The sequence below is a fragment of the Tamandua tetradactyla genome, chromosome 2, assembly GCF_023851605.1.
Source record: "Tamandua tetradactyla isolate mTamTet1 chromosome 2, mTamTet1.pri, whole genome shotgun sequence".
Classification (NCBI taxonomy): Eukaryota; Metazoa; Chordata; class Mammalia; order Pilosa; family Myrmecophagidae; genus Tamandua; species Tamandua tetradactyla.
In genome coordinates this window covers 141,170,852-141,186,551 of record NC_135328.1, presented here as the reverse complement: position 1 = coordinate 141,186,551, position 15,700 = coordinate 141,170,852, and the positions used below count along the sequence as shown (strand labels likewise).

Here is a 15,700-nt window from a genome sequence, read left to right as displayed (position 1 = left end):
TGGAACTTCATTCTTATAAGAAGAATATATATATAAATTGGAGGTAATATAACGGAAACAGATAAACTGTACAGAGGAGGCCCAGTGTAAGTAGTCAGTTCTACCAGAGGTATAAGGGGTGAATGGGGGAGATCAAACTTACAGTGAGTCTTGAAATAGAAGGTATAGAAGAAAAATTATTCTCCAAGTATGATGTACTGAATAAAGATGTGGAAGGTTAAATACTATGGCACTTCATTTAAAAAAAAAAAAAAGTCTAGTAAGATTTTTTTTCTTTTCTATAAAATTTGAACAAAATTTCTTTTGATACTCATGTCTTCCCTACTAATTTTTTAAAATCTTCTTTAAAGGTTATCAACTGGCAAACATCTCTTCACATTCCACCACAAGCCAAACTTACCCCTGAAGCCTCTGATCTTATTATTAAACTTTGCCGTGGACCAGAAGATCGCTTAGGCAAGAATGGTGCTGATGAAATAAAAGCTCACCCATTTTTTAAAACAATTGATTTCTCCAGTGACTTGAGACAGCAATCTGCTTCATACATTCCTAAAATTACACACCCAACAGATACATCAAATTTTGATCCGGTTGACCCTGATAAGTTGTGGAGTGATGATAATGAGGAAGAAAATGTAAATGACACTCTCAATGGATGGTATAAAAATGGAAAGCACCCTGAACATGCTTTCTATGAATTTACCTTTCGGAGGTTTTTTGATGACAATGGCTACCCATACAATTATCCCAAGCCCATTGAATATGAGTACATTAATTCGCAAGGCTCAGAGCAGCAGTCAGATGAAGATGACCAACACATAGGCTTGGAGATAAAAAATCGGGATCTCGTGTATGTTTGATTGAACCACATTTCGGTAATGAAAATTTGCAAATAGGCCTCAAATGCATGGTGTTTGGAGGTTCTGAGTAAGATTATGCACATGTAACAGAGATACATATGTGCTCTGGGTATGCTATTTTATTTTCCTAAATTATGGGAAATTCTTTTTAAATATTAATTTATTCCAGCCTTTCTAATCAGCAATTTAGAAAAAATTGTTTTAAGTAAATTATGATCTGAATATTATAGTCAGTTCTCAGTACTTAAAGTACTTTTAAAAATAGTGTTTTGTTTAAAAGGAGAAATCTGGTATGTATTTGTATATATGCTAAATAATTTTAAAGTTTTTGAAATTTTTTTGAAAGACAGTTTTAGTTTTACCTTGCTTTAACCAAATATGAAAGACACCCCTTATTTACAGAGGTTTTTTTTTTTTTTTGTCTTTAACCTTGTTTTGTGTACAAAATAAGGTAGAGAAATTAAGCCATCATGTTGGTGAGTGTTCCTGGGCTAATGATAATCTGTATAATTCAAATCCTGAAACTGGGAGATACAGGGTTGAAACAATATGTTTATCAGGAGGAAAAATAGTGCAGTTTATATTTTCTCCCTCTGTGTAATATTTCTAGCATTTAATTCTTAAGAATTACTGGCTTTCAAAGAAGCCAAAGCACTACCAGTATTCTTTCTATATTGGCTCTTTTTATAATTTGCTGCTTACAGTTTTAAAAGGGAACAAAGTTGCCATATGACAAAATTTTAGACTGCTTAAAGCTAAGACCGTTTATGTTTTTATTTTGAAATTCAAGAAAAGTTTTCCCTGCCCTAAGCAGAGAGATTATTTTCAGTTTCATATGAATGTTTGATTAGAAATTATTTGTGGGCACTCTCTAGGAAAGTACTTTTTCTACAGTGACTAGTTTTGATTATGTCATCACTAATGTTATAGTTTTCCTCTTTTGGAACAGTGCTATATATGCAGATTGTGAATGGCAAAGGAAAATCTGGTGATTTGGTAATATTTTAGCCAGTGGCAGGATAACTGGTAACAAACATTGATCATTAATTAATTCTTAGTTGAGATAGCCATTAGTAATTAAGAAACATTACATAGTGGTCTTAGAAAATTCAAATCCTCCTAAATTTATTTAAGGTTAAATAATACGATTTTCTACATGCTTATTATATATAATGCTTAAGTTCTAAGGAGGACTTGTAGTTTTATGCCAGAATACATTTAGCTTGTCTTTTAGGAACAGGAAAGGGCTCTATTCTGACTTCAGTAAAATTTGTACTGTATTTCCTTTTCTTGAGCTCCACTGATATAGAAGTATTTTATCAAAATGTCATATTTGTGGAGAAGACACATACTTCTCGTGCATCTCAAAGTCTTAGCTTTCTTCATATTAAAGCTAATGGAAACTATATATGTAAGTAGATTAATGCAGTGCTGTTGCAGTCAAATTGGAGGGTACAGTTATTTAGCTTACCTTTCCCACCTTTCTCAATGTGTTCTCAAGAGTCCAGCCTCACAATCACTGCTGTGTAGTGGTGAGTTTTCTGGGGTCACCAGAATTTTGAGAATTTGGTGAAAGATGTGGACTCTCTTCCAGAAAAATGTACATCCATACATATACATAAAATGTTGCATGCAGTTTCAAGGGATTCTGAACATGTTGAAACCTGTCACAGACTCTAGGTTAAGGAAGCCTGTCTGATAAAATTGAGTAAGAACTTTGATATTAATTTGTTGATTAGTCCCCAGAATAGCACATTTTTATATAAATATTGACAATTTGTGATAAGATGTCCCTATGAATGCCTCTCTCACTGGTTCCACACTGAGATGTTTTAAACACCATTTTAGGCCACTGAAATAGTGTATTTGGCTTTTTATAGAAGTTTTATTTCTGAAGGACTTTTAATGAGAATTGTAAGAAAATGCACTAAAATGAGATGACAGTCTTCACTTCATGGAACATTTATATAGTCCTATGAAATGCTATGCAAAACAAACTAGTTCAAGAATTTTCAGGGTTTTGTCCTCACAGTTTTAAGATATCTCTCTTAATCTTGGAGCTTTTTCAATCTGACTTATTTAAATTTCCATTTAGTTATTTTAATTCTGGACTCTGGTGCAATACAGTACAAAATCAACTTTGTTACATTTGCATTGTAGGAAAACTAAGGTGCTGTTACTCCTCACTACCCCCCGCCCCCTGCCACACACACACAGAATCTGTATTGTTCCACTCCTCAAATGTTAAGGACATTAGAAATTTCGTATTTTTCTCAAAATCCTTCTGACAGTATAAGCTTTATGTGTTTATCTGAAACACTGTACAAGCCTTTTTGTATCTGTAGTTTTTGTAATTTCAATATAAGGTATCTTATTCCCAAACCATATCCAGCTCTTTCAGTATAAAATCTGGTGCTTCCTTATCAAACAGATCAGAGCAACAACATAAAAAAGTCTAGATACTCTGAATATAATAGGGTGAAAACATTGGTTATACATGTTTTCTTTTCAAAATAATTTCCCCACTCATTAAAAAGTGAAGTCTTTCTTATACTTAACCCTTTTTATGCATATCTATAGTATTTATAAAATGTATTCTGTAATTATGTAATTGTAGATACTGTTGTGTATTGTCCAATGACATCCTAAGGCAGGACCTATTGCTGTTTGTTTCCTACCTTCTTACTTGTCATAGAAACATAGAATGTATGACTAAGAAGTCACTTGAGATTGACTTTTTAAAAAAGTTATTACCTTCTGCTGTTGTAAAGTGCAAAACTGTGAGTGGAAATGTTTTATTCTGACTTAATATGTTAGAAATTAGAGAATTCAGTGGGAGGATTTTTAGACATTGCTGCTACTGTTACCCAAGGTACTTTAGAAAGTTTCCTTTAATAAACAAATACAAACAACCCTTTGTTATTTAAAGTGAAACATTTAGCCTATTTGCTTTAATTTGAAGCAGAATGTAATTTGAGTCAACATATTGGTATATTTGTAAAGCGCCTTAATATATCCCCTTGTGGAAGGCACTATACCAGTTTATTTTATATTGTATTATGTATATAAATATTTTGTATTAAAATTGAATCAATGACAACACTACATTTTTATAAAATAATGCTTTGTTAGGAAAGAGAATTACATCTTTGCAATATAATTAAGTTGTTTTACATACTTTTGAATGGAATAGATATCAATAATCACCTGTGTTTTTAATGAATCTCTTTGTATTTTCCCAGTCATTTTCTCTAGTGTAACATTTGCTGGGATAATAAAAAGGCAAAATTCCTATCTCTTAATTTTGTGGAAGGCTGACTTCTTTTTTCTTAGCCTTTTTTACTTTGAGATAATTTCCAAACTTACAGGACAGTTGCAAAAAAGAAAAAAATGCAGAACCCCTTACAGAGAACTCCAACATACACCCCCAAACCCAAATCCATCAATTTTAACCTATTGCCACATTTGGCATATTCTGTTATGCATCTATCCATCCATTAAATAATCCACTATCAATGGATTAATTGGTCGATCTGTTTTCTAAAAATTTCAGAGTAGTTTGTTGTAGTAGTTAGGTTCAGGTGTCAGTTTGTCCAGATGATGGTGCTCAGTTCTGTTGCTGTGGACTTAAATCATTGGTATGTAAATGTCATCTACTGTCAGCTCAGGGGAATGCCTTGCACATTGAGTGATGTTTAATTTAATTGGCTGGAGACTTAAAACAGGAAGTCAGAAGAGAACCCAGCCCTGCTCAGAGCCTGACATTTGGAGATACTGAAAGGAAGCACCCCAGAGGAAAGTCGTTTAAACCCAGAAACTGGGAGGTAAGGCCAGCAGATGTGGCTGTGTGCTTTCCCATGCAACAGGAAGCCAGTGGAAAGCCAGCTGCCTTCCTTCCAGAGAACTGTAAGGTGTAACTAAATAAATCCCTTTTATAAAAGCCAGTCCATCTGTTCTAGTTTGCCAGCTGCCAGAATGTAATATACCAGAAATGGAATGGCTTTTAACAAGGGGAATTTAATAAGTTGCTTGTTTACAGTTCTAAGGCTGAGAAAATGTCCCAATTAAAACAAGTCTATAGAAATGTCCAATCAAAGGCATCCAGGGAAAGATACCTTGGTTCAAGAAGGCCGATGAAGTTCAGGCTCTCTCTCTCAAGTGAGATGGCACATGGCGAACACAGTCAGGGCTTCTCTCTGGGCTGGAAGGGCACATGGCGAATACGGTGTCATCTGCTAGCTTTGTCTCCTGGCTTCCTGTTTCATGAAGCTCCCCGGGAGGCGTTTTCCTTCTTCATCTCCAAAGGTCGCTGGCTGGTGGACTCTCTGCTTCGTGGTGCTGCAGCATTCTCTGCTCTCTCTGAATCTCTCATTCTCCAAAATGTTTCCTCTTTTATAGGACTTCAGAAACTAATCAAGACCCACTCAAATGGGTGAAGACATGTCGTCCCCTAATCCAGTTTAACAACCGTTCTTAACTAAATCTCATCAACCAGGGAGATGATCCCATCACAGTCCCAAATACACAGCATTGAATAGAGACTATTCTACCTTTAAGAAATGGGATCCATATTAAAGCATGGCTTTTCTTAGGGGGCATACTTCCTTTCAAACCAGCACATTCCACCCTCTGACCCCTAAAAAAGACATGTTTTTCCCATATACAAAATACATTAATTTCATAACAATATCAGATATCCTTAAACCTTTCAGTAGCAATACATACAAAGTATCAAATTAGAGACAGTATAAAATCTCATCAAATCAGTTACAGGCATGGTCTGTCCTAAGGCAAAATTTTCTCCATTTGCTCTGGACCTTTGAAAACTCATAACAAGTTATTTGCTGCCAACATACAAAGAAGGAACATTCACAGGATACATAGACACATTTCCATAGGGAGGAAGGAACACAGGGGTCACTGGACCCATACAGTTTCGAAAACCCGCAGGGCAAAGTCCATTAGATTTCAAAGTCTGAAAGTCATTTATCCTCAGGGCTTTAGAAAGTGGCAGTCCCACCCTTTCCAAATGCCTATGCCTGCCTCTCTCTGAATGCAACCTTGGGGGATATTGGGGAGACCATCTTTCTCTCGGCTCCACCCTCTCCAAGCATTGGGGCCGCACCCGGGCTCTCTGCCATCTACGGGGCACACGCTCAACCCCTCCATGTGGTGGCAGCCAGGCTCTCCCCAAACCCCAAGGAACGTGCTTCACTCTCTCCAAGACCTGAGGCAGCATGACTCTCCCACTGCAACGAGGTGGAAGGCCCATTCTCTGCCTTTGGGGCAAACTCACCCTCTCCACGGGCTTGGGTGGGTCCACTCTCCTGGCCCGAGGCTTCTTGACTTCAGACCTCAGCCTCCACGGTTTTGCCTCTGAAGTTATTTTTCCTCCAATGTGTCCCTTCTCTGAACCCCTCAGTCCAGACTGGCAGCAGCTCTGTTTATACAGGTCCCACAGCACTCTCGTTGGCTTTCTATGCAGTAGCCTTGGATCATGCCCATCAGACATAAGGAGTTTCCACAAATCTTTCCTGGATAATTTCATATCCGATCCTGACTTTCTCTGAAATGGCTGGCTGGTTCCACATTTGGTTAAATTCACACTATACTCTGTAGTCTCCCTTTCTGTAGGCCCAGAATTTTCCGGGACCTCAATTTCTGGTTTCTTTTTACTCAAGAGGTCAGTTTTCAGCTTATCTCTTTCCTGTCGCATTTCACTATAAGCTGCAAGGAGAAACCAGACTGCACTTTCGACATTTAATTTGGAGATCTCTTCTGCTAAATATCCAAGTTCATGGCTTTTACAATATGCCTTCCAGCCAAAGCCACTAGTCAATTTTGCCAGATTATCTGCCATTTTAAAACAAGGCTCACTTTCCTTCCAGTCTACAATAACATGGACCTCATTTCTTTCTAAGGCCTCATCAGAGGTATCTTTAGAGTCCACATTTCTACCAACAGTCTCTTCAAAGCATTCTAGGCCTTCTCTATCAAGCTTTTCACAACTCTTCCAGAATCTTCCCCATATCCATTTAAAAAGCCGTTCCAACATGTTTGGTATTTGCAAACTACAGCAGCAGCACCCCACTCCTGGTACCAAAATCTGTTCTAGTTTGCCAGCTGCCAGAATGTAATATACCAGAAACAGAATGGCTTTTAACAAGGGGAATTTAGCTTGTTTACAGTTCTAAGGCTGAGAAAATGTCCCAATTAAAACAAGTCTATAGAAATGTCCAATCAAAGGCATCCAGGGAAAGATACCTTGGTTCAAGAAGGCCGATGAAGTTCAGGCTCTCTCTCTCAAGTGAGATGGCACATGGCGAACACAGTCAGGGCTTTTCTCTGGGCTGGAAGGGCACATGGCGAATACGGTGTCATCTGCTAGCTTTGTCTCCTGGCTTCCTGTTTCATGAAGCTCCCCGGGAGGCATTTTCCTTCTTCATCTCCAAAGGTCGCTGGCTGGTGGACTCTCTGCTTCGTGGTGCTGCAGCATTCTCTGCTCTCTCTGAATCTCTCATTCTCCAAAATGTTTCCTCTTTTATAGGACTTCAGAAACTAATCAAGACCCACTCAAATGGGTGAAGACATGTCGTCCCCTAATCCAGTTTAACAACCGTTCTTAACTAAATCTCATCAACCAGGGAGATGATCCCATCACAGTCCCAAATACACAGCATTGAATAGAGACTATTCTACCTTTAAGAAATGGGATCCATATTAAAGCATGGCTTTTCTTAGGGGGCATATTTCCTTTCAAACCAGTACACCATCTCTGGTGTGTTGCATTCGGCAGCTGTAGCAAACTAAAATAGCTGGATACATCATGCTCCTTGAACACATAATGCTTTGATGTACTTTACCAAGGACAAGGATGCTCACTTATATAACCACCTTAAATACAGTTATTAAATTAACAAAATTTAACATCCATAAAAAACAATTCTTAAGCCCCAATTATGTCCTTTTGAGCATTTTCTCCTCCATTATTAGATCCTGTTAAGGATCATGTATTGCATTTGTCATTGTTTTAGTTGCTTTTTTCAAATTTGGATTGTAGAAACATATACAACATAAATTCTCCCATCTCAGCCAGTCCAAACTTACCATTCAGCAGGATCGATCACATTAAAATGTTACACTACCCCCACCACCATCAATTAGCAGAAAATTTCCAACATCCCAAACAGCCATACAACCATTGTGGATTAACTCCCCATTCTTCTTTCCCTTCTGCTTCTGGTACTCTGCACTCTAGTTTCCGTTCACATATTCAAACCATTTCACTTAAGTAGAATCGTACAATATCTGCCTCTTTGTGTCTGATTATTGCACTCAACATGATGTAATCAAGGTTCATCCATGTAGTAGCATGTATCAGAACTGCATTCCCTTTTAATGTTGAGTAATATTCCATTATGTGTACATACCACATTTTGTTTATCCATTTCATCTACTGATGGACATTTGGGTTGCTTCCACCTTTTGGAGACTGAATAATGCGACTATAGACATCAATTTTTTTTATGCAATTTTATTGATATATCTGTTTGTTAGTTTGGGAGCTGCGAGAATGTGGTATACCAGAACTAGAATGGCTTTTAAAAGGGGAATTTACTAAGTTACAAGTTTGCAGTTCTAAGGAAGTGAAGGTGTCCAAATTAAGGCACCAACAAGAGGTTACCTTCACTCAAGAAAGGCCAGTGGGTCAGGAACACCTCTGTCAGCTGGGTAGTCAACATGGCTGGCATCTGCTGTTTCCTTACTCCTGGGCTCTGTTGCTTTCAGCCTCTATTCCTGTGGTGGTTTGTAACTTTGCTTATCCGGAACTGATTTTCATCTCTTGGCTTCCCTTGGCTCTCTCCAGGTACTTACTTGCTTAACATCTCATGGCAACATCTGCTGGGCTGCATGCATCTCCAAACATCTGTGTCTCTGTTCTCTGACAGTCACCTCTGCTCTGAAGTTTCTGTCTGCTCTATCATTTCTGGCTCTCTCCAAAATGCTTCCTCTTTTTTTTTTTTTTTTTTAAAGGAAAGACAGAGAGAAGGAAGGAAGGATAGAAGGAAGGAAGGAAGGAAGAAAGGGAAACATTTTTAAACATTTTCTTGTTTTTATTGTATTCTGTTTCTCCGTTTTTGTTACATGGGCTGGGGCCGGGAATCGAACCGAGGTCCTCCGGCATAGCAGGCAAGCACTTTGCCCGCTGAGCCACCGCGGCCCACCCTGCTTCCTCTTTTAAAGGATTCCAGTAAAGGAATCAAGAGCCACCTGGAATGGATAAAGTTAAATCACCATCTAATCAAAAGTTTCCAACATTCAGCATTAAATCAGGATTAAAATAAACAGCTGCTCCCACGAGATTCTATCAGGATTAAAACATGGCTTTTCTCAGATCGATAAATACTTTCAAACCTGCCCAAAACGATATATTCACATACCATAGAATCATCCAAAGTGTACAATCAGTGTTCACAGCATCATCATATAGCTGTGCACTCATCACAATCAATTTTTGAAAATTTTCATTACTCCAGAAAATAGAAAGAACACCCAAAACATCCCATTATTTATTTATTTATTGTCCTTATTTTCTTACTCATTTGTCCATACAGTGGATAAAGGCATTGTCAGTCACAAAGCTTTCATAATCACATGCTCACACTTTTAAACTATGTATTACCCCATCATCTTCAAGAATCAAGGCTATAGGATTACAGTTCATCAGTATCAGGTATTTCCCTCTAGATACTCCAGTAAGCATCCCACCTTTTTTGGCTTGGGCAGGCACTGGGAATCGAACCCAGGTCTCCAATATGGCAGGTGAGAACTCTGCCTGCTGAACCACCATGGGCCGCCCAGCATTCCAAATTTTAATTCTTTTCAGTATATATCTTAAGGTGGGATTGTTGGGTCATATGCATAAATTTTTGATGAACTGTCAAACTTACATACTGTGGTTGCATCACTTTACATTCCCAGCAACAATATATGAAGTTTTCTATTTCTCCATTTCCTTGCTAGCACTTAATATTTTCATTTATTTATTTATTTATTTTAATAGCCACTGTAGGTAGTGCACTGGTAGAATTCTTGCCTGCCGCACAGGAGACCCAGGTTCAATTTCCAGCCGATGCACTTCCCAAACAAAGAAACCAACCAAAACCTACCAACCAATAAACAAAATTCAACAAATGATGCTGCAATAATGGGATACTCACATGGAAAAAGAAGGAAATGTGACCCTGACATCAGCATACAAAAACAGAAAATAGCCACTGTAGTGGTGTGAGATAGTATCTCATAGCTTTAATTTGCATGTCCTTAATAGTTAATGGTATTGATTATTGGTCATTTGTATCCTTTCTTTGGAGAAATGTTTAATTAAATTCTTTGCCATTTTTTAGTTTGTTCGTTTTGTTTGTTGCTAAGTTGTAGGAGTTCTTTATATATTATGGATATTAAACTCAGTTATATGGTTGCCAAATATTTTCTCTGAATCTTTTGGTTGCCTTTTCACTTTCTTGATAATCTCATGCATAAAAGTTTTAAATTTTTTCATTTTTTAATTTATTGAACATAACAACAGACAAACACAACCATTCTTACCATATGATCATTCCATTCTTTTTTCCTTTTTTCAATTTATTTTATTTACTCAACATACCAACATACAAACACATTCTTACCATATGATCATTCCATTCTACATATATAATCAGTAATTCACAATATCATCACATACTTGTATATTCATCATCACGATCATGTCTTAGAACATTTGCATCAATTCAGAAAAAGAAATAAAGAAAACAGAAAAAAATTTGTACATACCATACCCCTTACCCCTCCCTTTCATTGATCACTAGCATTTCAATTTACTAAATTTCTTTAACATTTGTTCCCCCTATTATTTATTTTTATTCTGTATGTTTTACTTGTCTATTGATAAGGTAGATAAAAGGAGTATCAGACACAAGGTTTTCACACACACAGTCACACTGCGAAAGCTATATCATTATACAATCATCTTCAAGAAATATGGCTACTGGAACACAGCTCCACATTTTCAGGCAGTTCCCTCCAGCCTCTCATTACACCTTAACTAAAAAGGTGATATCTATTTAATGCGTAAGAATAACCTCCAGGATAACCTCTCACTCTTTTTGGAATCTCTCAGCCATTGACACTTTATTTTGCCTCATTTCACTCTTCCCCCTTTGGTCAAGAAGGTTTTCTCAATCCCTTGCTGCTGAGTGTCAGCTCATTCTAGGATTTCTGTCCCACGTTGCCAGGAAGGTCCACACCACTTGGAGTCATGTCTCACGTACAGGTGGGGAGGGCAGTGAGTTTGCTTGTCGTATTGGCTAAGAGAGAAAGGCCATGTCTGAGCAACAAAAGAGTTTCTCTTGGGGGTGACTCTTAGGCCTAATTTTAAGTAGGCTTAGCCTATCCTCTGCAGGGTTGTGTTTCATATGAACAAACACCAAGATTGAGGGCTCAGCCTATTGCTTTGGTTGTCCCCACTGCTTGTGAGAATATCAAGAATTCTCCACTTAGGGAAATTGAATTTTTCCCTTTCTCACCATACCCCCAAGGGGATTTTGCAAATACTTTTTTATTTATTGTTCAAATCACTCTGGGATTTATCGGGGCATCGCTCTGGACAAACCAACAAAATCTCATGCCCTACTCCACGTTCCATGAATTTATGGTGCTCAATTAAGCTGTCTACGTAAGCTATATTAGGAAATGCACTAGTCAAAAAATATATATAAAATCTTGTACCAAATAAACATTTTTGCTTTAGTCTCATGCATAAGTTAAAATTTTAAAAAATGAATTAACATCCATTAGAGTTAATTTTGTATAGGGTGTGCAATATAGATCCTCTTTCATTCTTTTGCATGTGGATATCCAGTTCTCTAGGCACTATTTATTGAAAAGAATGTTCTGTCCCAGGTGAGGTGGCTTGACTGCCTTATCAAAGATCAATTGTCCATAGATGAAAGGGTCTATATCTGAACATTCTATTCGATTCCATTGGTCATTATATCTATCTTTATGCCAGTACCATGCTGTTTTGACCACTGTAGCTTCGTAATATGCCTTAAATTCAGGTAGCATGAGACCTCCAACTTCATTTTTCTTTCTCAGGATACTTTTAGCTATTTGGGGTACCCTGCCCTTCCAGATAAATTTGGTTATTGGGTTTTCTATTTCTGAAAAGTAAGTTTTGGGGATTTTAATTGGTGTTCTAGTTTGCTAGCTGCCAGAATGCAATATACTAGAAACAATGGCTTTTGAAAGGAGAAATTTAGTAAGTTGCTAGTTTACAATTCTAAGGCCAAGAAAATGTCCCAATTAAAATAAGTCTATAGAAATGTCCAATCAAAGGCATCCATCCAGGGAAGGATACCTTGGTTCAAGAAGGCTGGTGAAGTTCAGGGTTTCTTTCTGAAGTGAGAAGGTACACGGCGAACACAGTCAGGGTTTCTCCCTCAGCTGGAAGGGCACATGGCAAGCACGGGGTCATCTGCTAGCTTTCTCTCCTGGTTTTCTGTTTCATGAAGCTCCCTGGGAGGCATTTTCCTTCTTCATCTCCAAAGCACTGGCTACTGGACTCTGCTTCATGGTGCTGCAGCATTCCCTGCTCTCTCTAAGTCTCTTTCATTCTCCAGAATGTTTCCTCTTTTATAGGACTTCAGAAACTAATCAAGACGACCCAAATGGGTGGAGACATGCCTCTACCTAATTCAGTTTAAAAACCACTCCTGATTAAATCTTGTCTCCAAGGAGATGATCTAATTACAGATTCAAACATACAATACTAAATAGGGATTAGAAGAAACGGCTGCCTTTAAAAAAATGGGATTATGAGTAAAACATAGTTTTTCCAGGGTCCATACATCATTTCAAATGAGCACAATTGGTATTGCATTGAATCTGTAAATTAATTTAGGTAGAATTAACATCTAAACTATAGTCTTCCAATCCATGAACACGGTATGCCCTTCATTTATTTAGGTCTTCTGTGATTTCTTTAAACAATTTCTTGTAGTTTTCTTTGTATAGTTCTTTTCTCTCTTTAGTTGAATTTAAATTTATTCCTATATTTAAATTCCTAAATTTAAATTTATTCCTAAATATTTTATTCTTTTGGTTGCAATTGTAAATGGAATTTTTTTCTTTTCCCCCTCAGATTGTTCATTACTGGTGTATAGAAACACTACAGATTTTTGAGTGTTGATCTTGTAACCCGCTACTTGGCTGTACGCATTTATTAGCTCTAGTAGTTTTTCCGTGGATTTTTTGCAGTTTTCAACATATAGTATCATGTTATCTGCAAACAGTGAGAGTTTTACTTATTCCTTTCCAATTGTGATGGAAATTACTTTTTCTTGTCTAATTGCTCTGGCTAGAACTTCCAGCACAATGTTGAATAACAAGATGAGAGTGGATATCCTTGTCTTGTTCCTGAACTTAGGGGGAAGTCTACAGTTTTTCCCCAATGAGGATGATGTTAGCTGTGGGTTTTTCATATATTCCCTTTATCATTTTGAGGAAGTTCCCTTCTATTCTTATCTTTGAAGTGTTTTCAACAGGAAAGAATGTTGAATTTTGTCAAATGCCTTTTCTGCATCAATCGAAATGATCATATGCTTTCTCTGCTTTGATTTGTTGATATGGTGTATTGCATTAATTGATTATCTTATGTTGAACCATCCTAGCATACCTGGGATGAATCCTACTTGGTCATGGTGTATAAGTTTTTTAATGTGCTGCTGTATTCGATTTGCAAGAATTTTGTTGAGGATTTTTACATCTACATTCATTAGAGAAATTGGTCGGTAGTTTTCTTTTATTGTAATATCTTTCTCTGGCTCTGGTATGAGGGTGATGTTCGCTTCATAGGATGAGTTGTGTAGCTTTCCCTCTTCTTCAATTTTTTTGAATAGTTTGAGCAGTATTGGTACTACTTTCTTTTTTTAATTAGTTTTTAAATTTTTCTAAAAAATATAACAACAAACACTAACATTCTTTTTTTAATGAAATTAAATATATATATATATATAAAACAACAAACAAATGCAAACATTCTTAACTGTTGATCATTCCGTTCTACATATATAATCAGTAATTCACAATATCATAACATAGTTGCATATTCATCATGATCATTTCTTAAAATATTTCCATCAATTCAGAAAAAGAAATAAAAAGACAACAGAAAAAAATTCATACATACCATACCCCTTACCCCTCACTCTCATTGATCACTAGCATTTCAGTCTAAATTTATTTTAACAATTTGTTCCCCCTATTATTTATTTTTATTCCATATGTTTTACTCGTCTGTTGTTAAGGTAGGTGAAAGGAGCGACAGTCACAAGGATTCCACAATCACTCTGGGATTTATCTGGGCATCACCCTGGACAAACCAACAAAATCTCATGCCCTACTCAAGGTTCCATGTACTTATGGTGTTCAATAAAGCTGTCTACATAAGTTATATTAGGAAATGCACTAGTCAAAATATAAATCTTGTACCAAATAAACATTTTTTGCTGTAGTCTCACACATAATTTAAAATTTTTAAATATTAATTACTATCTATTTTCACCACCCTGAAGTAATAACATTCCTTTGTTCTTCCTCATGCAAAAAAGTTTTTTAAATTTGTGCATTTAGTCACGATCATTATACACTCTAGGCATTCCTGGATTATACCAACTCACCTTTATCATCTATCTTTCTTTCTGATTTCATTTGTGCCCCCAGCCCTTCTCTGTTTCACGTTCTCACATACAGCTTCATTCAGTGTTTTAACATAATTGTGTTACAGTTAGGTAGTATTGGCTATCCATTTCTGAGTTTTTACAACCTGTCCTGTTCCACAATCTGTATCCCTTCAGTTCCAATTACCCAATATCTTATCCTATTTCTATCTCCAGAAGGTCTCTTGTTCTAGTTTGCTAGCTGCTGAGATGCAATATACCAGAAACGGAATGGCTTTTAAAAAGGGGGATTTAATGAGTTGCTAGTTTACAGTTCTAAGGCCGAGAAAATGTCCCAATTACAACAAGTCTACAGATATGTCCAATCAAAAGCATCCAGGGAAAGATACCTTGGTTCAAGAAGGCCGATGAAGTTCAGGGTTTCTCTCTCAAATGAGAAGGCACATGGCAAACACGACTAGAAAACTAGTTTTCTCCTGGCTTCTGGTTTCATGAAGCTTCCCGGGAGGCGTTTTCCTTCTTCATCTCTAAAGGGTGCTGGCTCATGGACTCTCTGCTTCGTGGTGCTGCAGCATCCTCAGCTCTCGCTGAATCTCCCATTCTCCAAAACGTTTCCTCTTTTATAGGACTCCAGTAAACCAATCAAGACCACCCAAATGGGTGGAGACATGTCATCACCTAATCTACCTTAACAACCACTCTTGACTAAATCACATCATCCAGGGAGATGATCTGATTACAGTTTCAAACATACAATATTGAGTAGGGATTATTCTATCTGTATGAAAAGGGATTTTGATTAGAACATGGATTTTCTAGGGGGCATACTTCCTTTTAAACCAGCACATCTCTGTTACCAATGAAATTCTCCAAGTTTATTCACTAATGTCAGCTCATATCAGTGAAACCATACAGTATTTGTCCTTTTGTTTCTGGCTAATCTCACTCAGCATAATGTCTTTAAGGTCCATACATGTTGTTACATACTTCATAACTTTATTTTGTCTTACAGCTGCATAATATTCATCGTATGTATATACCACTCTTTGTTTAGCCATTCATCTGTTGATGGACATTTTGGCTGTTTCCATCTCTTCGCAA

At 37.1% G+C, this 15,700-nt stretch overlaps 1 protein-coding gene across 2 annotated transcripts in view; it reads left to right on the top strand.

Moving 5' to 3' along the window:
* LATS1 (large tumor suppressor kinase 1) overlaps window positions 1-10,270 on the top strand; it is a 77,275-nt gene extending 67,005 nt beyond the window's left edge. Inside the window, exon 8 of one of the 2 annotated variants that reach the window (XM_077149222.1) lies at window positions 9,925-10,270. In XM_077149222.1, coding sequence (XP_077005337.1) covers window positions 9,925-9,933 — 9 coding nt within the window. In that variant the 3' untranslated portion in view covers window positions 9,934-10,270. Of the gene's footprint in view, window positions 1-350; window positions 5,896-9,924 lie in introns of those variants that run through there. The other variant, XM_077149221.1, reaches the window with a different exon arrangement.
* Window positions 10,271-15,700: the final 5,430 nt, after the last annotated feature.